Source organism: Desmodus rotundus, chromosome 2 (genome assembly GCF_022682495.2).
Source record: "Desmodus rotundus isolate HL8 chromosome 2, HLdesRot8A.1, whole genome shotgun sequence".
Lineage (NCBI taxonomy): Eukaryota > Metazoa > Chordata > Mammalia > Chiroptera > Phyllostomidae > Desmodus > Desmodus rotundus.
This window is the reverse complement of record NC_071388.1, coordinates 1,845,318-1,872,338: the sequence shown is the minus strand read 5'-3', so window position 1 is coordinate 1,872,338 and position 27,021 is coordinate 1,845,318. Positions and strand designations below refer to the sequence as shown.

Genomic DNA, 27,021 nt, shown 5'->3' with positions numbered 1-27,021 from the left:
GATGGCCCTGGTTACGGTTTACCAGTGTCTTGGAGGCTGAAGGCCAGGCAGCTGGAGGCCATGGCGGGCACACTAGTCCTGTGTCCGGCTTCAGCAGGAGTGGGGAGCTGGAGGAAGACCTGCATTTCTTCCATCCAGCACATGTAGCAGATGGTGGAGAAGTGCAGGAGGAAATTTAATTCGCCGTGTCACACAAGCATCGGGGCATCGTGTGTGTGAGTGTATTTAACGCTGTATTTTGTTTCCCATAGAACTTGTGGTGGATTGCCGAAAATTTTTGGACTCAAATGCCCTGGGCCTGACCTTTGCGGCCCTCAGCAGCTATGACCCCGAGATGCGAGCCGCGGCCTACTCCATCCTGGCGGCCTACTACTCGCACTTGGAGGGGGCCCGGTTCCGAGAGCAGCCCCAGGTGGGTGGGGCTGAGGGTGCATGGGAGGGCCCCAGAGGCTGGCTTTCCACCCGTCTGCCGGGGTCTCTTGACTTGTCGGGGGTCCTCAGTTCCCTCCAGCGGGTGACACTGGAGGCTGCCTCTGGTCTCTAGCCCCGGGGGCAGCTGAGAGAGGCTTCCCTTTCCTCACACTCTGGTGTGGAAGTGGGTGAAGCCTCCCTTTCCGCACACTCTGGTGTGTGTGGGGGTGAAGCTGTTTCATTCCTGCTGGCTATCTCTTTGGTTTAAAGTCAGAGGTTAAGGTGGCTGTTACCTGGGACGCCCAGCCTCGGCGCCCCAGGAGGTGGGGACAGGAGCAGGTTGGGTTGTCGGGGGGGAACCAGGGTGTTCTTTGCCCTTGGCCACATGCCTGGCTCATGGAGGACAAGCAGGGATGCGGCTGCCAGGAGCGTCCTCCCGGTGGCCCTGGCGTGAGGAGCAGGCCACCACAGGCCTGGGCTCCCAGCTGTGCGCAGCGAGGCCATGGCCCCGGTTCTAGAAGTGCCCTCCCCTCGTCCTGGCTCCAGGTGCTGTACCTGCTGGACGTGGTCCGGAACGGGGTCCGCACTCCTAACATGAGGCTCACCTTCACCCTGGCCCTCTTCATCGCCAAAGCAGCCCTGCAGCTCCTGAAACCAGGTACCACGGACGGGATGCGGCCGGGGGGGCGGGGCGGGTCGGAGTGTGGAGGCCGAGCCGGCGGCTCTGGCACACGTGAGCGAGGACAGGCTGGGGTCGTCCAGGGCGGTGGCCAGTACACGAGCGGTGGCTGCGAGGGCGCTCGGTGGACCCCATGGGCCAGACTCCGGGAAACACTGAGTGAGAAGCCCAGGTGCAGAGAGCAGCGTGTGGGGTCCCACAGGGGACAGGGCCCCCACCCGAGTGCTCTGGGGTGCCTGGCCAAGCACCCTCAGTGTGAGGAGAGGTGGTTGGCCTGCGTGGCTGCACACCCAGGTCACTGAGGCCCGGGACCGCGGCCTGGGTGCTGCGGTAGGAGTCGGCCTGCCGTGAGGCTGTGTTTATTACTGAGAAGTCAGGGTGTCGCTGCCATCAGGGACCGCGGGGTGTTCGAGTGTCACATAGTCGTCCTCAGGTGAGGGGAGCAGCCCCCAGCTGTTGGTCTGGGTTAGAGCTCCGCCGAGGCCCCACAACGAGCCTCCAGGGCTGGTGGGTCTCGGATCTGATGTCCATCCGCTCCTACACCACTTCCTCTGTGTGGTTCTGTGTTCGCTGTGGAAACGCGGGAGGAGGCAAGGTGATGAGCTACATGCAGGCTGCGAAGGAAGGGTGTTCTGAGGCATTATCCAGGCAGAGGCCCCAGAGCTGTGACCTTGGTCTCCCACTAGTCTGGGTGCGCTCTGCCCACATCAGACCACAGGCATGTGGTCCTGTGGTCGGCTGCAGGCGGCCCAGACCGGCCAGGGGCCTCACCCCGAGGGTGGGAAGTGGCAGCGAAGAGGTGTCTGCCCCCAGAGCCAAGGGGCCCAGCGTGTCCCAGCCACCTTTGCTGGGTGTCCCCCAGAATGAGGCCGGGGTGTGGATGTTGGCCCTGCAGCAGTCCCTGAGCCTCTGAGCAGAGCAGACTGGCCTCACTGCATCTTCCGCTCCTGGGAATGGTGACCTGCGTTCAAAGGCGGGTGCCCCATGGGGGCGGGGTTGACGTCGGGTCCCCGGATCCGCGCTGCCCGGCTATGGCAGACCAGGCTGTCCTGGCAGTGCCTGACCCTCTTGCCCGTGTCCTCAGAGGACCACATGTACCTGAAGATCAACAAGTTCCTGCTGTCACACGAGCACTTGAACATGAACAAAGTCCCCGGCTTCTACCAGTTCTTCTACAGCTCGGATTTCCAGGTGAGCCCCCAGCTGCGGGCCCCGGAGACCTCCTGCGCACTCGGGCACTGCCCCTCAGCGCTGGGCAGGCAGTGGCACGTGGGCGCGGCGGCCTGGCGGCGAGGGGTGGGCAACGCAGCTTCAGAGAGCTGGGGTGCGGGGAGGCACCCCAGGCGTGTGCCCTCACCTTCCGGCGGCTTCCCAAGCCCTGAGCACCCTCCTGTGGAGCTCTGCGGAGTGCGTGTGCCCGTCCCCGTCCGTCTCCTTCATGAGCTGCCAGGCAAAGGTCGCCTGTGCCTTCCACAGCACCTGCCTGAGTTCAGTTCAGGGTTAACACAGTTCACTGAACTGCATTCAGTGCTGGCCGTGACCTGGCCCTTCATCCCTGACTTGAAGCCGCGTGGAAAGCAGCAGTGGGGATGCTCAGTAACAGGCAGGAAAGGAGGTCAGGGCAGCCGTGCGGTGGGCGTGGCCGCCACGTGTGAGTGGTGGTGTCACCACAGGGGCAAGAGCCGACAGTCTGTGCCGTTTGCCTGGGTTGCAGCACAGCACCGAGCAGAAGTGGCTGTTCGGGCTCCTGCGGCAGGGGATCCGCGACAGGCACTGCTACGCACTCTACGCACGGCGCGGGGTTTTCCACGTCCTCCTGGCCTTCTTCCATAGCCCGCTGTGTGACCAGGTGGCACAGGTAGGTGCGGCCCGCAGGTTCCCGTGCAACGGGAAGGTCTAGGCTCTTCCTTGAGGTTCTGCTTGGAAGTCAAGTTCATGCACACTCTAATGACCAGACTGGCACGGCTGACCTGCTAGGCTGACATCGGCCTGACTCCCAAGGGTGCACGCGTGCCGTGGGCCGCAGGGGAGCGGGCGTGGCATCAACCCTCGTGCCAGTCAGCAGCTGTGAGCCTCAGAGCCAGCTGAGCCTAGAGACACAGCTCCCCACAAACGACCGCGTGCTCCAGCTGAGACCCCTGCAGCTCCCCGAATTTCCCGTACCACCCAGAGCTGCAGGCCACCAGAACTCCCTGGGAAAGGGAAGGAGTAATGAGGTGGAGTCTTTGGTGTTCAGGTTCATCTGTAGCCTGGTCAGCGAGGTCGGCTCCTTTTGTTTGATGGCCTGTGAGAATTCTGAAGCCCCCAGGTCATGGGGACAGAAGGGGCTGCCCGCCGTCCGTGGCTGGGCAGGAAGTGGGCCCGCACTCTCACCCAGCTCAGGCTGTGTGCTGGGCGGGCCGCGCCTTTGCTCGTGGGGGTCCCTTGTGGTAGGTCAGTGGGAGTGGCGCCCCCAGTGTGCTGGGGGGGCGTGTCCCCTAGCTGCCGCCTGCAGGGAGGGGTGCGCTCTGGGCGGCTGTCACTGCAGACGGAGCCTTTAACGTGCCCACGTTTGCAGACCGCACCTGCGATGTCGGGGTTAGGGCTTCCCTCTGAGGAGTGAGTGACTGTGTTCTGGGTTTTCAGAACTGGGTTCTGGAAATTCTGCAGAGCGCCGCCCGGGACGCCAGATCTGCCTACCAGCTGCTGCGCGACTACAGCCTCCTCACCTGGGCCCTGCACACCCTGGAGAGCAGCCGGTGAGCGCCTGCGCGCCTGGGCAGCAGGGGGCGCACGGAGCCGGTGGTGCCCGCTGCTGGCTCCACCCCGAGGCAGGGTCCTCTCACGCCACCCTCGGCCGGCAGCCAGCTCAGGGTGCAGATGCGGCGTCCTCTTGCTTCAAATCCCCACGCTTCAAATCCCCACGTGTCTGTCGGAGTGGGGTGACGGGCTGTTTGTGTTTGGTGGCCACCCCAGCGGCTGGCCCTCGAGTGCCCTTGGCCAGCAGCCGCCCGCCGTCCGCCCAGGGTCAGGGTGCATGAGTGGGTGTGGGTCTGAGTGCTTGGGCCCACGACGACTGGCCACACGCTGGGGGGCTCTCACCACGGCGGGGCGGGGCTCAGACCACAGGGGCTAAGCCCTCCCAGTTCTGGGGCTGAGTGAGGTCAGACCCACGTCGGCCGGCTCTGGGGAGGCCTCCGTCCTGGGCTTACAGACCCACCTTCTTGCTGTGTCCGCAGGCTGGGGACAGAGGGAGGGGGACGCTGGTGTCGCCCCTCTTCTTGGAAGGGTGCCAGTCCCCACCCACGGGGCCCCACCTCCACCTACAACCCGTTGGGGGGACACGGTTCCGTCCACAGTGTGGTCTGGTCCAGTTCCTGACGATCCCCTAAATCTGAGTCTCGCTGGAGGGAACTTCCTCCCAGACACTAACTGCTACACAAGCCAGGGCTAGCTGGGCCCATTGTGCATTTTTTAAAGTTCTTTTTCTAACTTCTCTAAAAGAAAGTATCCTAAGTCTTGAATGCATCTTTGGACATCGGCTTCCAGGCTGCCTCCGACTTGTGGAAGCACAACTGGCTGGGGCCTGTATGCTTTGGGAGCCGAGCTGATCCCACAAAGCAACACTGGGGCTCTGGCTGCCTGTCCGGCTGGAAAGCAGTCAGGCCGCTCAGGGGGGCTCGGGTCTGTGGCGGCCCCTGTGCGCCTGTTTGGGGCTACGGGGGGTGGGGGGATGCGAGCAGAGGGAACTGCAGGGAGGGCTTACTGCCTGCCCAGCTCCTGCACACCACGGATCCTGCCAGCCCCGCGCCCCCCCCCCCCCGCCCCCGCCCCCGCAGAGGCCAGGAGGAGAGGGGACGTGACAGGGAGCGTTCTGCGTTTGGCCTCAGGTTCCTGGAGACCCAGCTGCTCTCCAACATCATCAGCTTGCTGCACACCCTGTGGGTGACCAACCTGGGGGACAAAGGGGCGGAGTGGGGCAGCCAGCAGTCGGGCCCGCCCGGGTCCCAGGAGCCCCAGAAGCTGCTGGCCCTGCACCTGGTCAATGAGTTCCTCTACGTTCTCAGCGCGCTCACAAAGCACCTGAGGTAGGCCCCTCCTTCCAGGCCTGGCGCCAAGCAAGGTCTGGGGCTGTTGCCTCGCACTGGTCCCCTGGTCTGGGCCCTGCAGGCGGGCTCTGCGCCAGAGCTGCAGCCAGCTGTGGGCGGCAGTGGGAAACCCCATTCTAGCCGGTTTCTCTCTCTTCCGCTTCCCCTGCCTTGGACTCCGGTCAAGGCCTGAAGACCCCGCCTGGACTCCAGTCAAGGCCTGAAGACCCCATCCGTGTAGTGCTGGCTCGCTAGCTGGCGACCACCCGTCCTGGCTCTCCCGGGTGTTTTATAGGAAGACCGCGCTTTCCATGCGGCCCTGCCTGCTCAGGCTCCTTGTCCGTGAATTTTCCCGAAAACCTGAGCATTTTCACCTGAGCCCTTGGAGTGCTCTTGATGTCCCCAGGTGGGCCTGCTCTCCTCAGGCTCCTCTGTGTGCCCTCGCACTTCCGGTCTGCTGGCTGGACCCAGGAGACTGGCCGCAGGCGGACGGCGTCTCTGAGTAGGCACTGCCCGGTGAAAGTCAGGCGGGTTCTTGCTGCTGTGAAGTCAACCGCAGCGTGGGTGCTGAGCGTGGCCCCTCCCAGGGGCCGAAGGGACGCACAGTCTCCGAGGACTGGCTGCTGCTCTGACAACGGCTGCAGGTTTCAGATCTCAGGGCGCGGACGGTATTGAGTCCTCACAGTTCACAGGGGCAGCGACCCGGCAGCCAGCATCAGGCCCGGCCGTGGGTCCTGCTGTCCCAGGCTCCCCAGAGCCTCCACTCAGTCTGAGCAGGCGAGACGGGAGTGGGCTCAGGTGCGTCCGTTCCACGGCTGGTGCCCAGCCCTCAGGCTCTCTGCCCCACTGTCTGTCTGTCCGTGGGTCGCAGTGTCCAGACACATCTGCGCCTCCAGGGAAGAGTCAAGCCCGGTCTCCCGAGCACGGCCACCAGCTGGCCTGGGTGCCAGGCCCACACTCGTGTCTGTCGTGCGGGCCGGCCTGTGGGTGGTCTGTGCACACACTCTGCTCTGGGGTGCTTGCTCTGCGCCCCCGCTGTCCCAGTCCAGGGCTGCTCAGCCCCCACCTTTCTCCCAACAGGCCCGGCTTGGCGCCCACCCAGCTGGCCAGCTTCTTCGGGGCGCTGGACTCCGTGCTGAGGTACCGGGCCACCGTCATGCAGGCCTTCAAGGACATGGGCCGCTTGACGGTGAACGAGTCGGTGCTGTCCACCAAGGACGCCCTCGTCCTCCTACACAAGTGGAGCCTCCTTGAGAGGGATGTCATGCTCCAAGAGGCCCTGAGAGCCGCCGCGGAAAAACTCCACGACCGGGAGCTGCTGAGTGCGTGCGGGGCCCGTGCTCCAGCCCCGTGTTCCCGCTCTGCATGTCCCTAGAGCACCCACACTGTCCCCTCTCTGGGCAGCGTTCCCGTAGCAGACGAGGCTTAGAGATGGTCTGTCCACCGCCGTTGCCGAGGGGGGCCCATGAAACCTGGCTTGCGTCCGCTCTGCCCATCAGGGTGCCCGCCTGTCCCTGCAGTGACGCTGCCCTAGCCCGCCACCACACACCGCCACCACACACCGGCTATGCACCAGGCGGGGCAGCGTGTCCTCCAGGGCAGAGCCGACCCCTCGGTGCCTGTGGGTACCCCCTCTGCCCCTCCACCGTGTGCCCACCGCCTGTTTGAGGGGCACCAGCCTCACCCCGTCTTCTCTCTGTAACAGAGATGCTCAAGGACAAGAACAAGCCTGCTGCGCCAGCCCGAGCCAGAGGCCCTCGGGGCAGGAAGAGGAGGCCTGGGGAGGCAGAGGAGCTGGTGGAGGCAGCATCCCCTGAGCTGCAGGCATCCAGCTTGGAGACATGCAGGGGCCTCCTGAGGTCCATCCTGACCCACTGGGCGCCAGTGTTCCCCAGTCCTGATCCTGCTCAGGACCCTGGGGACCAGGCCACTCCCCACGGCCATGCCACGGGCCCTGCCTATGCCATCGCCTCCCTGGTGGTCAGCTGGGTGCTGCAGTCAGCGGCTGAGCACCCACTCAGCAGGGCTGAGGATGCCGGACTCTTCCGCTGGCTTCAGAGCTACGTCGTGCCGCAGCCGCCGCTCGTGGCTGACCTGCTTACGGACAGCGTGGTGAAGAGCAGCTTATTCAAGCTGTACAGCCGGCTCTGGGGCACAGAGGGGCTGGGGGGCCCCGAGCAGAGTGTAGCCTGCCAGGTCAACACTGTCATGCTGCAGCTGGTGGCGGCCCCCAACCCCACGGGGACGCTCCTGTCCCCGGCGGTCGAGACCCTCTGCCTGTCTTCTCTGGACGACAAGGAAGAAGCCACACGAGGTGATCTGGCTCGGGGTCTGATGGGCGGTGGTGGGGGTGGCCCCTCAGCACAGCTCTGGGGACTGTGGACAGTCGCCACCGGGCCCTGAGGGTGCAGGGCAGGAGCCAGCGCCTTTGCTTGCAGGCGAGGCCTGTAGTGACGATCATCTCACAGTGGAGGAGGACCAGAGCCTGGTGTCGCTCGGGGGACTGTCCCTCCCTGCATACTGGTGCCTCTCCTAAGTGTCCACTGTGTCCGTCTCACACTGGCTGGATGCACGCGTGTACAGGCGTGTGCGCACATGTGCACAGCGCAGAAGCACCCAGAGCACGCTCGGTGGGCAGCAGGTGCCTGGGCCGGCTTGGGCGCAGGCTAGCACGAGCAGCGGAGGCTTTGCAGCCTGGACAAGGGCCCGGGGCGGGGGGGGGGGGCGCTGTGGCCACCTGCTGGGGCTTCCTCTCCCTGGGGAGCCAGTCCCTCTCCCAGGGGAGCCGTAGCCGGGTGACTGCCTCTCCTCAGGCAGCAGGCGGGGAGTTGAGTCTCCGCCGGGAAGACACCCTCTCCCCGCCGAGCCGCACAGCAGGGGTGGCGGGTGATTCCCCAGCGCTCTTCTCGAGCCTCGGTGTGGTTCCCGGCGTGGGTGGCAGACCTAGAGGAGATGTGGCTTGTAGCATCTTTTTCTACACTCGTCAAATAAAAAGATACTGTTTCAGTGGACAAAATGATTAACCCAAAAGTTAAGCAGCAGCAAAATTAATCTCTCATCTGCTTGCTCACCTCAGTGGCCGTGGGTGTGCATGCGGTCCGTGGGGTGCTTAGCAACTCGTGTCCCCCAAGGGGCGGGTGACTGCTCGCCGGCCAAGTGGGTTTGCCCTGATGGCCCTGCTGTCCCCTTTCCTCAGCCTCCGCAGCCTTCCTGCTGTCTCTGTACATCAAGGATGCTTGGCTGGGAGCCCCGCAGCCGGGCTCCCTCTCTGCCCACGTCCAGATGGTCTGTGATGCTGCGGGGGATGTGCCGAGCGGTGACCAGGAGGCTGTCGTCAGGCTCTGCAAGGACATTGCCACCTTGGCCCCGACGCGGGACGCCCTGCTGGCCCGGTTCTAGAAGTTTGGGTCATTTCCCATGGAAGGCATGCCGGTGACAAGCTTGTGTATCGACTCAGTTTCCTGACAGCAGTCAGCTTTATTTATGTGACCAGTGAGCAATTCAAGGGACTGTGTGTGTGGTCAGCCTCACAGTGGCCGGGGGGCCCTTCGGGGATCGGAGGGGCGACGCCTGTTCTCGGGGGTCCGTCATTCTTCAGAGGAAATGACTGCAGAGGGAGCTGGCCGGGGCCCCAGCGCTGGTGTTAAAGTGGCCGTGTCCACAACCCGCCAGAGGGGAGCGCGGACAGGGTCACTCCATGTTGTCCTTCTGTGAGGAGTCGTGACAAAGCCTCGTGTGCGTCTTCTAAGTGAACTCCTGCCGAGGTTCTCAACCCTCTCATTGGATGAAAGGCTGGTCTGTCAAACCCTTAAAGGACAAAACTGATTCAACCTCTGTTTAGAGAAGGCAGCCTGCATTTTTTTAAATTGTGTTCCAAAGAAGAGACTTTGAAACTTGATAATAAACGTCTATTTTTGTTAAGTTCTTGGGTTTTGCTTCATTGGTGCTAACGGGCTGTTCTCCAGAGACCTGCGTTTTGGCCGCCAGGATTCCACGTTTCCGGTCACTGCAGAGATGGGCGCCCTCGCTGACAAGTGTGGAACACGAAACGTTGCGGGTTCCACGGGCAGGAGTTCAGCCTGACCGTGTGCGGCTCTGTGTGCACCCACATCGCCGCCGCCCCCCACGTGCACCCCGACTCCCAGGCCCTCGGCCATGGCACGCGTCTCGGCAGAGCCACTCTCTGCCTGTCCTGGGAGATGGCTGTGTGCTCCTGTGACATGCGCACCACTGAGAGCAGCTTGGTTTCAGCCCCGGCGCTCACACTTCTCCAAACGCCCAGCGCTCCTTCCTCTTCTGCTTGTTTCCAGAGCAAGAGTTCTAGCCACGACCAGAGTGGCACTTGTCCACACCTGGTCCCCTCAGCCACAAATGGGGCTCACTGCCCAGCAGCAGGGAGCGGTCACCTCCCCCATCCCGTCCCCCAAAACACCCCTAGCAGTGTCCTCTGAGAATGTTCTGAAGCCGGGGTCCTGTGTGTAGGTTCAAGTTGGAAAGGACATGCATTCCTCTCTTACCCCCTTTCTGCAACCCAGGGGCTCTGCATCGCCTCAGTTTCCCTTCTGACCCGCGACCCCAGGCTGGCCAGGCCCCGTTTGGTCCAGGGCCTCTCAGAACGTCGTATCAGCCGGCCGAGCGCAGGCCGACACCATGTTGTAGCAGCGAGTACGGAGGCTGAACAAAACGTGGCCTGTGAAGACCAGTGAGGGGGTGCTTTGAAATCTTTATTTCCATGTATCCCTTTCCCCTCCCCCCCCACCCAGTCCCTGACCAGGGAGTGAGCTGGGGAGCACACCGAAACCCCCACCACCCGGTGGGCTGCACTGGCCTCAGCCAGTGTGGCTCGCACATGTGTGTCCACGTGCTCCCATGTGGCCGTTCTCACACGTCACCCTCCCCGTGACCTGCAATGGCTTTCGGGTGGCACACATGCCCAGGTTGGTTTGCATCACGGGCTGCTCGGCAGAGGCTGTGGTTTGCTGGTGTCTGTTCTGTCTCCAGGGGGTGGCCGGCTGGGCTTGTGGCCGACCGCAGCTGATGACACGGGGTCCCCACCAAGGGCCCGTTCCCACAGGAGATCAGGGTGGGCCTGGGGGGCAGTGGGGGTTGAGGGGGCAGGGCCCTCCTGCCCCAACTGCTGTGGCTCCTTGACTGAGCTGTGCGGGGCCTGTGGGGTCCCCTGGGGGGCCCTATGGAGCAGCAGGTGCCTCAGGATGCGGAGGGGGAGGTCCAGGCGGAGGCCCCAGGGGCAGGTGGGCTGGTGCTGGGCATGGTTCCTATGGACAGAGGACAGAGACAGGAGGCAGGCATCAAGGCTGGCTGAGCACACTGTACCTCTGGGGGCTCTGTGCCCCACCCTCCTGCCTGTACGAGCCTGTAGGGAAGGTGCCACTCAGCACGAGCACCTCGAAATGGCGGGGTGGGGGCCGACAGACACCATGAGTGCCAGCCCAGCTCACGGAGGCCGCTGTGTGGAGACATGGAAGGAAAGAGGAAGTGCTGGATGGGACCAAAGAGGCCAGGAGGGACCTAAGGGCAAGGCCGTCCTTTCATAGGACGTTAGAATGGAAGGAACGGCTGGTTGGAGCCCGTGGGGCCCTCCCCCCTGGAACCTTGCATGGGACCCACGGTGCTGTCAGCCCCTCCCGCCTGTGGCGCGGGGCCTGGACAGCAGACAGCACTGGCCTTGGCGAGCCCAGCCCATGAGGGCAAGCAGCGGCCCAGGAGGCGCAGGGACCCCGCCACTGTGGCCTCCTGCGTGTCCCTGGACGGGGAGCCTCCCACCGGAGGGCCCTGGCCGACCTTGCAGACCGCCCCAGCACGGGGCTCGCCACAGGTAATTTCACTGATTAGTAATGCCCCCCTCCCACCAGTATCTTGGTGGTAAGAATCTGCCTGAAGTCAACGTGAGTTCTAAAACTGAGAGAAGGGTGGACATTTTCACTGCTCGGCCTCAGGTCCCTGCCTCCCACGTGTGACCACAGGGCAGGAAAGCAACCCGGTGCGGGGCTGCACGCAGGGCAGGTGGGGGACAGGCAGGTCCGCAGGTGCTCGGATCCCAGGTGCTCATGGAACTGGCCCTGTGACCCGCGGGGGGCTGCCCTCTGGGTCCTGGAGGGGCTTCAGGGCTCCCCATGCTGCTCCCTGTCAGCGCCGCCCTGCCCTTCTCCCCGCAGCGCCGCCTGCGCCGACCCGTTGTGCCCACTCCCTGAGACTCGCTGGGCCCTGCAGCATCGGCCAGCTTCCTTCAGGTCCCCTCCAGGCCACCCGGCCCCAGCTCTCCACCAGCCCACAGGATCCAGCCCTGGTCCCATCTGCTGTGCAGGGAGAGGGGCTGCAGCAGCTGGGGGAAGGCCAGGCTGGAAGGAGAACCAAGTGGGGGCCCTGGGCCAGCGCAGGAGGATTCCAGAAGAGCCAGACCCCGGTTGCTCCCTGGAGCTCCTAGACTGACCTCCAGGTTAAGCCCTGAGGCCTGCAGTGGGCACTCCGTGGCACTGGTGGCCAGCCGCAGGCGCCCCATTAGGATCCCTTCCCGGGGAGCTGCCCAGAGAGCGCCTCCCCCGCCCACCCCCCACCCCCCACCCCCGGGCACACATGCTGTCTGGGCCCTGTCCTGTTGAAGGGCCTACGTGGGCATGGTTCACACGCAGTGAAGTTCACTCCTCCACAGGCAAAACCACTGCTCTTCAGTGCGTCCAGAGCTGTGCGGCCATTGCCACCACCTATTTGAGGGTTTTCCTTCATCCTGAAAAGGTGACCCCACTAGCAGCTGCTGGCCTTCTCCCTGTCCCCCTGGGTGCGCCTGTTCTAGGTGTTTCACCTCAGTGGCATCCTATAGCCCACGGCCTCGTGTGACTGGTGCCTCTTACTCGGCGCAAGTCCTCAGGCCCATCCGCGTCAGTACAGCATCCCTCTTTACCGCTGGGGGACATGCCACTGCGTGGTCGCAACCTCGCCTGTGAGCCATCCGCATGCCCGCCCCGCCTTGCTTACCGTGACGGCGGGGAGCCCGACCAGGACATGTAGAGCAGGACGAGGAGCAGGAGCAGCACGAAGGCCACCAGGCTTGCCCAGAAGGCGATAGCAATGGCATCTGTGGGGGTTGGGGGAGACCAGCATCCATGAGTCACGCAGAACCCCGTCCCCCATCCCCACCCCCCTCAGAGTGGGGAAGGGCCAGGGCTGCGGGGTGTCCGGGCCTCCCAGCATCCCGCCCACCTGCCCGGCAGCCGGCCCTGGCTGATGGGCCGTGTAGGCAGCGGGCAGGAGCTCTGTCCAGAGTGCGTCTGCTGAGGGGAAGCGGTAAACAGTTGGGGGGGTGCCCCGTGCATGAAGACAGTTTCCCCTCCTTTTTCCTTGGGAGGGAGAAGAAGGGGCCAGGGGCAGCTCCCAGGGCAGGGCAACCCCCTTCCCTGAGACGGCTGCAGGGGCCTTGGGTGAGCAGCCAGGGCAGGAGCTGGAGAGTGAGAAGGAGGGCCAGCCGGAGGCAGAGGGCCCGCCCCCTGTGGGACAGAGCTGGCCCTCCCCTTGGGGCCCTAGCAGAGGGCAGAAGCATGTCTGCAGTGACCACTGTGGCTGTTTTTGTGGCGGAGGCTGACCGGTTGGGGGTTACCCTGGAAGCACCTAGCGTCTTCTGGCCCCCGGGTGGAACCCGGGGGGTTTTCTCCAGGCCCCGTGTAGGAAGGCCTGTCAGCTGCTAGGGGACTGTTGCAGTTGGCAGGTTTCCTTGGCAGGTGGCAGTGGGCTCAGAGCACCAGGGTCGCCATTAGTGTCTGCATGTGTCTCATCCCAGACACGCTCACGAGCCCAGGACAAGATGCCCCCACTGGGGTACGCTGGGCCCCAACGGGTGTGACCAAAGGAGGCTCCTGGGGGGAGGCCACCAACAGGTGTTCATTAAGCACCTACCAAACCAGGCCATGCCAGCGGCCCTTCGGGATTCAGAGGCACCGGTCCAGCCCCCTGAGCTCCCGGAAGCCCCCTCCCCTGCCAGTGTCCCCCTCTGAGCCCTGCGTGGCCACCAGCTGGTGCTGGCCCTGACCTGCCTCATGTCTGTGCTGCTCAGACAGAAAGAGGCTTGTGAAGCGCGAGCAAGTGAAGTCACCAAGGGCCGCATGCATGGGGTGTCAGAGACTTGTGAGTCCCTGCGGGGTAAACCATGGCGTTGAGTGAAGAGTGTGTCACAGGTGCTCTCCGTGACCCAGGACAGGTGGAGGGACTCCCTGAGGTCATGTAAGAGTCAATCTCAGACCCTAACAGTTAGTGTCCGACACAGGGTCCCAGGGAAGCAGGAGAGTGGCCCCACCGCCCCCGATGCACCAGCAGCCTGGCGGTCAGGGCCAGCAGAACCCGGGCTGACCGTCACATCCACTCTGCTCTGTCCCTGGGCTGAGGAGCCCACAATGGTACCAAGAGCACAGAACTGTGTAAGGGGACCTCTGGCTCCTGGGAATGCGAACGCGGGGGGCAAGGTCTGTCCTGAGTTCAAGACCTTCCAGAGACGTCGCTGGCTTGCTTTCCTGTGAGAGTCTGTCTGGGCCAAACTGACCACAACCACAACCATGCACTGGGAGGAAGTTCTCGAGCGCTCCCTCTCGCTGACTCTCCCGGCCGCCCGGCGGGCCTCCCTCTCCACACCTGCTCCCGCTCAGCTCCATCCCAGAGTCCTGGTGCACCGGCAAGCCCGGGGAGAGCCTCCAGAATTCGGGGTGGGCGGGTGGGTTCCGTAGGGCTGGGCCAGGTTTTGGCAGACGCTGGTGCTTTTCTTCCTCACCGAAACGAGGCGGGGTTCAGGGCTTCGGCGCCTGGATAAGTTCTGCCGGAACCTCTGAGGAAATGGCTTCAAAACCTGGGTGGTCCAGGACTCCCCCTTGGTCTCCCTCCCCCGCCCCTCCAGCTCACACTCTTCTGCGCCTGCCCTGGGTCACTGTCCCCACACACCAGGCAGCATCGGAGACAGCACCTATCACAGAGCACACACAGTCCAAGGGTGAAATTTGAATTTTGTCAGAACGAAAGGGGGATCAGGAGCTGCCTCCTCTAGTCAGCTCTCCTCCACCACGTTCTGCCGGAAAACGCAGCCAAGGAAGAGGGCTCCTTTCCTCCTCCTGCCGAGGGTCAGCCCCAGGGCTCGCAGGGAACATTTTGTCCGAGGCCGTCCTTCCCAGCGCTGGACCGGGTCAGACCTCCGGGCTGGTTTCCACGAGGACCAGGCTGGCTGACAGCGAGGCTGGTCCAGCGTGGACACGCCCTTTCTCCTCGCTCCTCCCCTCCCCCTCGGGCTCCCTCCCCTTTTCTCCTCCCCACCCTCCCTTCCCTCCTTCCTTCCTGAGCCCTGCTGCTGGAATGCGGGGAAGGAGCAACCACAGTGGGTTGACAAGAGAAGGTTCTGGATGGTGTGGTTGGGCTGCAAGTCCCAATGGGGGATTTATTATCCAAACTTGGAGTTAGCAAGTTAATTCCATTAAAATACTTCCTATTCACCGTAGGCACCTCAATTTTTTTCGGCGAAAAGTGCAAATGCTGCTCACATTTGAGTCCCAGGTGCTAGTGGAAGCGTAACTCCAAGATTTCCCCTCCCTGCGGGCTAACACGGGGTTAAGGCCTGAGGCTCCAGCGGTGGGTGGTTTTGAGTTCGAATTCCGACGCCACCACTTCCTAGCTGTGCGATCTCAGTCAGCCTGGCATTTTCGCATCTCTAAATCTGTTTCCTCCTCTGTCAAGTGGGGGTGACAGTGTGTGTCATGCAGACAATTACCCAGGTTAAATGAGATGTGTGTATATAAAGCATGTGGCCTAGTTCCTTGCTGGATGGTTGTGAAGTGATCCATAAATAGAACGATGTTACTCCTGTTAAGAGGGTTTGTCACGGTGTCCTTCAGCCTCACTAAGATGTGAGACATGACTACAGTAATTGTGGCAAGATTGCTAGCTGTCGATCCTAATGTCTGCTGTCAGGCCCTTGTCTGGTAATGGACCCTCTGCCTGTAGCTGGGCATGTGGCTGCCCAGGCCAAAGACTGCCGTTTCCAGCCTCCCTTGCAGCTAGGTGTGGCCATGTGACCAGGGCCTGGCCAATGAGCTGTGAGCAGAACTGTTACTGGACAGTTTCTTGGAGTCTTCCTGCAGAGACCGCTGGACTGGTGCTACCTGTGTCCCTTCTTATTCTCTCACCACATTTTCTGCCCAGAACGTGGACGTGGTGCTAGAACGTGGCCTGGAACATGAGGAAGAGGGACACGTCCCAGGGACGGCAGAGCAATGAGCCAAATGAGGCTTGATCCTGAGTGTTTCATGGAGCCACCCCTGCACCCATCCTGCAGACTTTTACAAGGGAGAGAAACCGATTAATGTTCCCTCTGGTTCTCTGTTAACTGTGGTCAACTTACTTCATTGAATCAGCAAGAAGCCAACTTTCTAACTGAACGTACCAAAACCTACAAATCCAGGTGAACACTGACCTTCAGAATAATCATCCTCTCTCTACCGTGGAATCATATCAATGTTCCTAAAATGCACATATTTACCAAACACTCATAGACATTTATACATCCTTCTTTCGGAATGACCTTCAAGGACACAGGCCAGTGTTGCTACTTTAGGAGGTCATAGTCTGTTTCTGACACCCAATTCATATTGGGTGACAAGTTTCATTCACCCAATTGGTTGCTTCATGATTCTTAACTGTTTCCCAAAAGCAAATTGACCCTCAAAAGAGCCATATGATACACAAAAGAAACATCGCTGTGAATGTTTCATAATATGTGCTGTGGCCGGCAACATCGGCTCCGGAAGAAGAGTCTCAGGTTTTTGAGCAGTTGCAGAATCCTCCGAGCGGAGCACCTCCGTGGGGGCTGCCTGGACGGGAAGTTCGTTCCATGGAAACATCCTCGTGGCTGCTTAAAGTCACCTTCCCTGCTCTGGCCCGCGGGCCCCATGGGTGCTGATGAGTGGAAGTCGTGGTGAAGGGCGGGACCTGAACGGGTCACTCTGAGTGAGGGGGGCAGGCAGGCAGGTCCTCTGCTCAGTCTTCCCACTGCAGCCCCTGCAGCGTGCTCACAAACCATCACCCCAGGTGTGTTTGTGCGCTTCCTCCAGCAGCTCTGAGAGCGGCAGACAGACAGACCACCTTCCTACTGAAGCTGCCGCGGCAGGGCACCTGTGGAAGCCGGTATGGGCTGAGACCAGTTCTCCGGGACCCACAGTTAAAGGAAGAAGGCACACTGGCCCAAGAGGTGGGGGGGTAGCCGGAAAGCCCGGCCCACCCTGGGGGGTCCCAGCATCACTGCTCCCTTCGGGGAGCATCAGCCGCCCGGGAGGCTCCTCCTGTTAGAAGGAGCTGCGTTGCAGCTGTGAGCCTGGAACACGGCTGGTTCTCTCCCGAGTCTAGCCCCGGAAAGGGGACAAATAAAATGTCAAACAGCAATCAGCCGTCCAGGAGCGCCTGGGAGAGTGTTAACCTTCCTAGGAAACAGTCCGCAGCCACGTGTGTGAAGATCACAAGGGGGAAAATCCTCGTCAAGTTCCCATCACAAAGTCCTACCAGCTCCCAAGCCTTTCCCCGGGAAGGGCGGCCACGGCCCGCAGCCCGCACTGCACGCTCCATGTCACAGAAGCAGCCCTTGACGTCGCCAGGGTTCTGCCCCATCCGAGGGACCGAAGTCCCGTGAGGGCATGGACACAGAAGCCCCAAGTCCTGCCCGCTTGCTGACAGCTGAGCCCCGGGTGCTTTGCTCTCTCTGTTGCCCCCTCTCAGCAGAAGAGCAGAACCGGCCTGGCCTGCCTCGCCCCAGCCCACTGCCGGGGCAGCGGCCTCACCTCCTCGTCTTGCCCAAGAGCATCCCCTCTCACAGACCACTCCCAGCACCCTGTCCTCCCTGTGCCCGCCACTGCGCAGAGCTGGGCTGTGATGCTTCCCGACTTGTTTGACTGGAGAGGGCACCCGGCCCAGAGCAACTGATGGGGAGAGGAAGTCACACTTGTCAGCAAAGAAGGTGACCTGCTTTTTTTGAGGGACCTCTGTCCATCCTCCACCCAGGCTCCCACTCGCCCGCCCCCACCTGCAAGCCAGGTGACAGCACCTCCCTGGGCGCCCAGCAGGGACACCAATCACTGCAGTAAAGATAAGGGACACGTTGGCAATTGCGGCACGGGGTGTGGATGATGGAGACTTCCAAGTTTGCGTTTTGGCATTTTTCAGCCTTTTTTCTTTTGTTAGTAAACCCGTTTGAACTGAAACACTGAGGAAAGAGTAGGTGAGACGTCTCTACTTGGCCCTCGACTGTGGAGGAAGAGTCCCTCCCCGAGGCCGACGCTCACCACAGCACGCTCCTGGGACCATTCCTCGCATGCAACACAACGCACTTCTAGAGCACCACGGGGCTCCTCGCGCAGATCGCGCGGAGAAATGCTTAACGACACAGGAAAACAGCGCGCTGTGCCGTCGGGAAGAGCAGAGTGCCGTTGCCGACCTGTGCACAGAGATAGGACGTGGGCGGCAGACGCTCCCTCTCCACTTGTGAGATGACACAAGACGGGACCTGTCTAACCCCACACTGTTGGCCAGAGAATGCAGAAATTAAACTCAGGGAAGGCTTGACGGCGGGACACCTGGGACAGAAAGAGGGCGAGGGAGGCTGAGGCGTGCCAGTGTCCGCCCGCACCGGCGCCGCCCGCGGGTCTGGCTGCGCAGTGGGAGCTCCCACCCTCGGCCGTCGATCGGAAATGACCTTCCGAAGAGACCGAGACACTTCTGAGGCTGGCGGCTCTGTCACGATGGAGTTCTTGCAGCATTTACTGTGTTTGTCTGGGGTTCCAGTACGATGGGGGAGCGCCCTCAAATGACAGATTTCCTGTTTCTCCCGGTCCGTCGCAGATGGGGAAGAGAGGCATTTCGTCCGCCCCCTGAAATGTGCAACTTGGATCATCTCTATTAAAATACCCGCAGATGTCTACTCGTCATAGGGGGCCGAGACTGGCTGCTCCCTGCGGGTGTCAAAAGCCCCCGGCATCGAGGATTTTGGGCAGGTGGGGGTGGCTGGCCTCTCTGGCAAGTCTCCTCACTGAGGTGGTCTTCCTGGGTTTGGGAGACTGGGGAGTGGTGTCTTCTTCGACGACCTCGTTTCTGTGGTCACCAGGCTGTAAACTCTGAACTCTGGTCCAATGTGCACCAAAGGGCGTCTTCTCAAACCAACCCCGGCAGGGAGAACACCAGCCGCCTTTCCCAGAAAAGGGAGTTGTCTGTGGGCCAGAAGGCCAAAGGTCCAGACGCTGGGTTTCTAAGACCCGACCCAAAGCAGTGGGAGGTGTTAGAGCCGGGAGAGGGGTGGGGGGCGGAGCCAGAGGTCGGGTGCAGGAGCAGGTGTGAGTGTGTGGAGCACATGCAGAATTGTGCGCGTGTTAACTGAGCAGAGGCCGCCCCACACGCAAATCCGCATCTCGTCCGCATCAGCGTGCATCCTGGGGTTCCGAACTTGGACGGTAGATATGAGCAGGCGCTTATTTCCGCCCTGCCGCTTTCTTCCTTACGTTGTGTCTTCCTAATCATGAGCTGCCTGTGCCGAAATCTGCAGTTTAGTTTTCCGATTATTTACGCCTTGCTGAAAACACACCCAAACCCGTGGACCTCCCAAGAGCTCCGGGAGGTGCTGGGACAAAGCAAGTCCTCGGCGAACACGGCCGGGCGCCTGTGTGTGACCTCTGGAAGTTCCAAGTGGCACAGGGACAGGAACACTCCCCCCCACCCCCGAGACAGCCTAGATGACCCCATGGGTCCTCTCTGAGGGCTCTGGCTCCCTTCGTTAACGAGGAGCATCTGTCCGAACAGCTTCGGTTCTGAGCTGGTGGCACCAGACTGCCTTTCCTTTCGCAGGAACAGACTCCCGCTCCTTTGGCGACTGCATTTGCCTTCGGACGGAAACAGCCAGGGGACCCAAGACTCGGGGAGGGCAGAGCACAGGCCCCCAGTGCTGGGGCTTTTTGTCCTGATTTTCATGCTCATTTATTTCCGCACAATAGCACATCAGCTACCTTGACGGAGTAGCTGGAATGACCAGGGAAGACAGCGGACAAAGGCCCAGGTTACCCGAGAGTAGAGGCTGGCAGGGGGATGAGCAAAAGGAGTCACCTCCTGCTGGCTGTCCTTCCCGAGGCCGGGCAGGCCACAAACCCCAGTGGTTATTTTAATAGAAATTACGAAGTCGTCCGTCTTATGATGGGACAGAGAAAATAACGCCCCCCCATCTGCGCCAATGACAGAGAGCCCAAGGTCTACACCGGGGAGAGATCCACCTCACTTCCTGGAGCCCCAGACAGAGACGTCTGTCTACCTGGAAGGCTCGTGCAGCTCCCAGAGACTCCTGTGTACTCGGGCAGTGAGCCCAGACGTCTTCCAGGAGGTGACAGAGGCCTTCACCCCACCCCCACCCCCCGCTTCTGTCTCTGCCAGCAGGGCACTGCCGAGCGAGCCAGGGGACAGGGAGGGTGGGCGGAGTCCCTCAGGCCCCCGCAGCTGCTGCCTGGCCAGCCGGCCGGGCCAGTCGGGACTCACGTTTGTGGGCTCTCAGCTTCCTCTCGTCCACCGGGACGAGGTCCAGGTAGTCCAGGTAGTACTCGTAGCTGTAGTCCGGGGCCGAGGCGTTGGTGCCGTTGGCCATGTTGGTGGCGCCGGAGGCCGTGCGGCCACAGCTACTGCGTGTCCCCGGAGGAGGCTGGCCCCTGATTTCTGTGAAGTCACCCAAGTGTGTCTGCTCACCCCCAGGCCCGGAGCCGTCCACAGACCAGAGCCATTGGCTGGAGAATGGCCAGGGGGCTGTGCCTGACCTGCCCGGCACTCACAGCGCTCTCCCTTCCATCTGCCCCTTCTTGACCCAACTCCAACACAAACAGCGCTGCAAGGCCGGAGCCAGCGTCTCGGCCCGCGGGTGCCCCTCGCTGGAAGGACAGGACAGGACAGGCAGATACCTGGGCCCCTCGGAAGCAGGATGCAGAATAAGGCTAGAAAGGACGATCCCTTTTTTCTTTTGCCTTAAATATGTAAAAAGTCAATAATACCAAAACAGAAGCCTGTAGCGCCCTCGGCTCACATTAAGACAGTGTTTGGTGCCGCCAGGCAAGCAGCCATTCACAGGCTTCGGTTCAGCGTCCGAGCTCAGAAATGGAGGGATGCTGGCCCATACTCTCACGCACACAGAGCCAGGAAGTGAAACCAAGGGAACCCCCAACCCAGTGTTCCCCCGCCCCAGCGTTTGCCCAAGCCCCCAAGAGCCCACCAGCCAGCCGCATGGGCACAGACGGCGAGGCTGTTTGTCTGGCTAGGTGCCCCGGGGATGGATGGAGCTGCTGGGCAACGGGGCCCACGGTGGAGCCAGCCCCTGGCTGCCGGCAGCGTGATGAGGACTCCCCAGGTTTCTCCAGGGCCTGTCTCCAAGTTGTACACCAGCTTCTCTGGGAGCTGCAGGCACCAGCAAAGGGAACTGCGTGTGAGAGGAGCCCCAGAATTTAGCCTTTGAGAGTTCAGAAGTTCAAGTACACAGAATTCTGGGGCCTTTGCCTCCAGTTTACCAACGTTCTGCTTTTCTTGATTCAGGTCTACATCGCCCCAGCAGAGCAGGGCGTTGGCGTGTAGACAGCCCGCCCAGACCACCTGGCCTGCCCTGGCTGCAGCCTGCACACGCAGGTGGTGGGCCCCATCCCTGACCACCAGGCGGGGCCGCTGATCAGAGGAAGCACTGAGCTCCTGGGTGGTGAGGGGGATGGCTCACGGAGCTGTGCCATTGGTGTCTGAAGCCGGAGAGCTGGGAGGAGCAGGGGCCACGGGAAGGCCTGAGTGCCAGGGAGGCGGCTGGGCAGTGCACAGCTCAGGGGGCCAGGCAGAGAGCAGAATACCTCTGTGCTCGAGTCAGGCCCAGTCTACAGGGCGAAGCCCATCCACGCTGCGGAGGGCTGGCAGCTTACCTCGCTCCCGGATTCAAATGCTCTTCTCTTCCGGGAACCCATCCCAGACACACCCAGAGATAGTGCTCAGGCCGGGGCTGGTGCCATGATCCAGCCAGGTGGATACCTGGAGTTAACCTTCCCCCTCCCCCCTTCCTCCCTCCTGCCTCCCTCCCTCCCTCCCTCCTTTCCTCCCTCCCTCCCTTCCCTCCTTTCCTTCCCTCCTTCCTTTCTTGTTACATTTTCCAACTGAACATAATTTAATTCCATTTGTTCAGAATTTTCACTTCTTCCTGACACAATGCTAATTGTTAAAATGAATTTATCGGTTGGATGGTGATCTTGACCTTAAAATACTTATGAACGTGCCCTGGTAGAAAAACAGATTTTTAAAAAACTCCTCTTGACATCAGCCAGCGCTGACGGTCCCGTGAAGGCCAGCGTGTGAGATAACAATGACGCATTCCCGTGAACTGACACTTCGGGGGGCCTTGACCGCAGCGCTGCTTTTCTTCCTGCTTTCACGGGGAGCGCGCTTGTTTTTCTTGGGTGTTTTCTTTTCTTTTTTTCAGATTTTATCTATTAATTTTAGTGAGAGGGGGAGGGAGGGAGAAAGAAAGGGAGAGAAACATCAATGTGTGCTTGCCTCTTGTGCTCCCCCTACTGGGGACCTGGCCTACAACCCAGGCATGTGCCCGGACTGGGAATTGAACCAGCGACCCTTTGGTTCACAGGTGGGCACTCAATCCATTGAACCACACCAGCCAGGTTTTTCTAGGGTGTTTTCCATGCAGTGCTGCACCTGCCTGTGGAGACCGTGACTGCCGGCGGGGGAAGGTGGAGGGACAGGACCTAGGGAGGGCCGAGAGCACACACTTCATGGACGGGACCGAGCCAGCTCCCTGCTCCGTGCGGTAAAGGCCTCATGATGCTCGGCCTCAGGTGAGGGCAGCCTGGTTTCCCAGCAGAAGGCTGGGCGCGGGCAGGTGGGGCAGCCTCCACGCTCTGCTTGGTGCCTGGGCTCCGCAAACGGGGTGCGCGTGTCCAATGGCCGCCAGGACACCTTCCCGCAGACGGCCAGAGCAACACCGGTTGGTAATCTGCGTCCCAGAAGTCAGGAGCTGAGATGGGACTAACTTTGGGGTGCTGCGCCCTGGGGGCGGGGCGCTGCCTGGCCTGTTCCAGCTTCAAGAAGGCCCCTCGCCCCTTGGCTCTGGTCCAGCATCCCATCTGCCCCCCCCCCCCCCGGTGTCCCCTGTGATCTTCTGCAGTCAGGGCGCTCCCCCTGCCTCTCAGGAAGGTCCTGTGACTCTGGGGGCCCATCCAGGGGACCTGAGCTCGTCCCCCCACCTCCACACTCAGTCCCATCCGCAAAGGCCCTGCGGGCGCCGGAAGTAACAGTCACGGGGCCCTGCGGTTAGGGCGTGGGTACTTGGGGGGGAATTCAGCCCACCGCCAGGGGCGGTGTCATGCTGCTGGTATACAATTGCTTAAACACAGCCCCTCTCCCCGGAGTGTCCATTTTCATCAAAGATTTTTTGAAAAAAGTTACATTTTAATGTTGGGACAAGTGTAGGATTATAAGGCTACACTTATATCCCTGGCTGGTATGGCTCGGTGGACTGAGCACCGGCCTGGGAACCAGGCCTGCGAACCAAACGGTCGTGGTTTGGTTCCCAGTCAGGGCACGTGCCCGGGGTTTGGGCCGGGTGCCCAGTAGGGGGCGTGCAAGAAGCAACCACACATTGACGTTTCTCTCCACCTCTCTCCCTCCCTTCCCTTCTCTATAAAAATAAATAAAATCTTTAAAAAAAAAAGTAAATGTAGAATGTGCATGACTTTTTAAAATAATGGGTTTTTTTTTTTATCATAGACAATGTTGAACATTTGCAAAAGCGGCGTAAGGAAACGCCATGTAGCCACCGCTCAGGTTCAACACAGTCAAGGTGTGGCTAACTCAGCTTCATCTGTACCCCCCTCCCCCAAACCAGATACTGTGAAGCAAATTCCAGATACATCACTTTCCCTGTGAATATTTCAGTATGTATCTCTGAAGGAGAATAAAAAAAAATAATGATGCTATTATCCCACCTAAAACTTAATACTAATTATTTAATTGCATCCAATAGCTAGCCAGTGTCCAAATTTCCCATTTCTCTCATAATTTCTTTTGTAATTGAGTTACTCGAATAAGGTGCTTGTGTTGCAACGGGTTGTCAGGACTCTGAAGTTTTGTGAAATGTGTAGTCTCCTCGGCTTCCGCTTCCTTTATTTTTGGAACTTGTGATTTAGTTGTTGCGGAAATGCGCTGTTTGTCCCGAGCAGGCTGCCAGCGGGGTGGTGCTGTCAGCGTGTTCCCTGTGCCCACCCTGCGTGTCCTGGAGAGCGAGGTGGGAACTAGAGGCTGAATCCGATTCAGGGTCGGCGGTTTTGGCCAGAATGCCTCGGGGCCCAGCGGCGTCCTTCCTGGAAGGGGCACCAGACGACGGTTTTCCCTGCACTTCGCGACGTGAGCGGCCGTGTGGTCACTGCAGATGCTTCCGATGCGTGGGGCCTGGTGAAGACGGTGACGTTTCATTCCGTCTTTCCTTCTTCATTGATTTCCTGCTGTCCTTCTAGAGAGAGAGAGAAAAGCGTCCTTTGTAAACAGTGTGGTTACCTGAGGAATACATGTTTGACTTACTTGGCCAGTTTTCAAAACGGTGACCAGGTTTTCTAGCCTTCTCCGACAGGACACAATGAAGTGTTGTTTTAAGTCACTACGAACTTGTGCATTTAAACCGATTTGACAGTTCCGGTCCGTTACAACCACCCACTTTACGGGGGTGCAGGTCACCTCTCATTTGCAAGGTGACAGCCTCTTTGTGTTGGTATCGTTCGTAGCTTCCTTATTTCTATTTTATTTTTACTTCATAACTTCCCTGCTCTCTGCAATGACAGGTGGCGCCAGGCTCATTTTGTATCCACTGTGCCCCAGGCCCAGAACTCGGCCACGTCTCCGAGAGCGCTGGGTCCTTTCCATGGGAGAGGGTGTCCAGCTCCCCAAACCTGGGTGCCGAGGGGGCGACTGGTAATGTGCAGGCCACGGCATTCAGGCCTATTCACGGCAGAGAGCTAGGAAATACTTATTTTTTAAAATGAAAAACGTCACGCTTTCAAAGTGATAACTTCTGAGTCTAAATGCCAACCACAGACTTGTTACTAGCTCTTACCTTTCTTTTCTCCAACTTAGAATCCTGTTACCATTGATCTCAATATACAGAGTATTACTCAGTACTCAAAATGCAGAGCCTCCGAATAACAGTATCAACATCAAAAAGAACAGCGTGGCTACTGAAAACAATTCAAGATCTTTTGTGATGCAGCTAGTTGTTGTTTTATTGGTGGGTTTTTGGGGGGGGTTGTGGATTTTTTTTTGTCCTTAGGGTGTGTCCTACCAGATATGTAGAGTAAAATTCGTGTTTTAAAGTCAGTTGAAATAGTTCTCCTCTATGAAGTTATGCCACCCACTCAATATCTTAACTGTTTCAAATTTAAATATTTTTAAAATTTATTTTATAATTATGTATATTTCCCTAACTCCAAAGTCAAATATATAAAATAAAGTTTACGTGTAGATCTCTAGATTCTATTCCTCTCCTCTCTTCTTGTTACTTTCACCTAAGTCAGCACTTTTAAAAATGGTTTTGGTTTATCTTTCAATTTTTTTGAAGATTTTGTTTATTTTTTAGAAAGAGTGGAAGGGAGGGAGAAAGAGAGGTTTCATGTAGAGAAACATCTACGTGAGAGAGAAACATCAATAGGTTGCCTTCCCGAATGCTCTAGCCAGGGACCGGCCTATAACCCAGGCATGTGCCCTGGTTGGGAATTGAACCAGCAGCCTTTAGGTTCACAGGCAGACGCTCAACCCACCAAGCCCCACTAGCCAGGACTGTCTTTCAATTTAAAAAATATAAATGAATATGGACGTCTTTTCAGTCTTACCCTCCCCTCCTTTTCAGATGAGCAATAGCAAAGCACTTTTCTTTTTTAAACTATGCTGTTTTCGCTTAACAATGTATTGGGTTGGCCAAAAAGTTTGTGTGGTTTTATCCTGTGAAATAAAAGACACACTTTTCATTTTCACCAATAACTTTATTGATTTGTATATTTCGAGTATATTGGCTGTCTCCTGCGTGGTGTAACATTGATCATTCTCAGTGAATGTCTCCGTTTGGTCGCTACCTTCAACTGTTCTGCCCAACCATGGAGCTTTGTCCAACGGGACATCCCCAGCACGAAACGTCACAAACCACTTTTGACACGTTCGATCCGTCACAGCACCGTCTCCACAGGTCTTTTTTGTGTGTTTCAGTTGCATTTTTACCTTTCTTGAAATAATACAGCGTAACATGCTGAAAATGTTGCACATTTTCTTCCATCATCAATATTAAAGTAGCTACACAAAAATTCACCAATTTTGATAAGTTTTTTAAAAAAAACACACACCGATAATGCAGACAGCCGTCACAATACAATCTAACACCATCATTTCGAATGAAGTTAAAGACAGCTAGGCCCTACTAGGCTGCCGTTCGGAAAACCAGCGAACAAACGTTTCGGCCGGGGCAGTGGTGTTCTGGATCTCCCCACGGCGCCCGGTTGCTGTCCCCGTTTTCACAGAGGGCTCTTCCCCCAGGCCCCCGTGCTGGGTCTGGGTTGTTTGCAGCCTCGGCTGCTGCAGGTGGCGCTGCAATGCCTGGTGTTCATGTTTTCCTCGTGTTCTGGGAACCGACTCCTGCAGGCGAGAATTCAGTGTCGGAAGGGTTCACACGCAGGTAGCTGTGCAGGGGCTGAGATAGTCCCCAGGCCTTTCCCCCGGGCACACGGGATCTGCATCCCATCCCAGCGGGACGTGACCTGCTGCTGTCCCAGACAACGGCCCGGACGGCCCACGATGCTGCCAGGCTTCTGGGATTCATCCAGCGGGTAGGTGAGAAGCAGCGTTCAGCATAGTTCAAAAGGAAGTGTGATAGAGAACCTTTTTATAACTTAAATATCTGCTTTCTCTTACTGTTTTACTGCGACCTCGCAGCTCCCACTCTTTGTTGCGGCACATTTTGAAGGAGAAAGGACGTGTTAAAGTCACATCTTCGAAGTTCGGGCGTGTCTGGAAACATCACTGTACCTGGATCGTGATTTGACGAATGGGTGATTCTAGCTTGGAAATTATTTGCCTACTGAATTTCAAACTTTCCAGCCCCATGAATTGCTGAGGAGAAGGCTAAGGCCACCCTGACTCTTGCACCTTTTTTCCCTCTTCGTGGACACTTTGCGATTTTCTCGAAAGGTTACTTCTGCTACTCGGCACGCTGAGTCTCAGTGTGAGGCTGGTTCATCCCTCTCCACCTGCGAGTCATGTCTTTCAGCTCTGAGAGATTGTGTTTATTCAGTGATTTCTTCTCCTTTATCATTTCCTGAATGTTTGGACCACCTATTAGTCAGATGTTGAACTTCCTGCACTGATTGCTTATGCCTCTCATCTTTCCCCCCTTTTTACTTTTCTTTGTTATTTTATTCTGTTTTCTGTGAATTTTCTTTTTTTAATTTTTAAAGTTTATTGATTGATTTTGAGAGAGAGAGAGAGAGAGAGAGAGAGAGAGAGAGAGAGAGAGAGAAACATCAACTTGTTCTTCCACTTATTTGTGAATTCATTGGTTGATTCTTGTATGTGCCCTGACCGGGGATTGAACCAGCAACCTTGGTGCATGGGGATGATGCTCTAGCCGACTGAGCTACCGGGCCAGGGCTCTGTGAATTTTCTTGAACTTTATTTTCTAATCCTTCTGCTATGGAAGCGACATTTCCTCAAATCTCCCTGAAGACATATAATCCACATCTTTGGAACTCCAGGCCTCACTCCTGGTGTCCGAGATTCTGAAGTCACAGCCCT

The 27,021-nt window shown here is 59.0% G+C and overlaps 2 protein-coding genes across 3 annotated transcripts in view; one reads left to right on the top strand and one right to left on the bottom strand.

The window, feature by feature from the left end:
• Positions 1-9,068, top strand: part of URB1 (URB1 ribosome biogenesis homolog) — a 57,324-nt gene extending 48,256 nt beyond the window's left edge. The window contains exons 31-39 of one of the 2 annotated variants that reach the window (XM_053916635.1): positions 252-412; positions 958-1,069; positions 2,175-2,281; positions 2,805-2,948; positions 3,716-3,828; positions 4,960-5,157; positions 6,238-6,479; positions 6,863-7,471; positions 8,354-9,068. In XM_053916635.1, coding sequence (XP_053772610.1) covers positions 252-412; positions 958-1,069; positions 2,175-2,281; positions 2,805-2,948; positions 3,716-3,828; positions 4,960-5,157; positions 6,238-6,479; positions 6,863-7,471; positions 8,354-8,556 — 1,889 coding nt within the window. In that variant the 3' untranslated portion in view covers positions 8,557-9,068. Of the gene's footprint in view, positions 1-251; positions 413-957; positions 1,070-2,174; positions 2,282-2,763; positions 2,949-3,715; positions 3,829-4,959; positions 5,158-6,237; positions 6,480-6,862; positions 7,472-8,353 lie in introns of those variants that run through there. The other variant, XM_053916637.1, reaches the window with a different exon arrangement.
• A 485-nt stretch (positions 9,069-9,553) lies between these two features.
• MRAP (melanocortin 2 receptor accessory protein) lies at positions 9,554-20,017 on the bottom strand. Its single transcript, XM_024561250.4, has 3 exons — positions 19,705-20,017; positions 12,151-12,250; positions 9,554-10,433 (listed from the first exon to the last, which is right to left on the bottom strand). The coding sequence occupies exons 1-3, from the start codon at positions 19,808-19,810 to the stop codon at positions 10,106-10,108; spliced, it is 534 nt and encodes a 177-aa protein (XP_024417018.2). The 5' UTR covers positions 19,811-20,017; the 3' UTR covers positions 9,554-10,105.
• Positions 20,018-27,021: the final 7,004 nt, after the last annotated feature.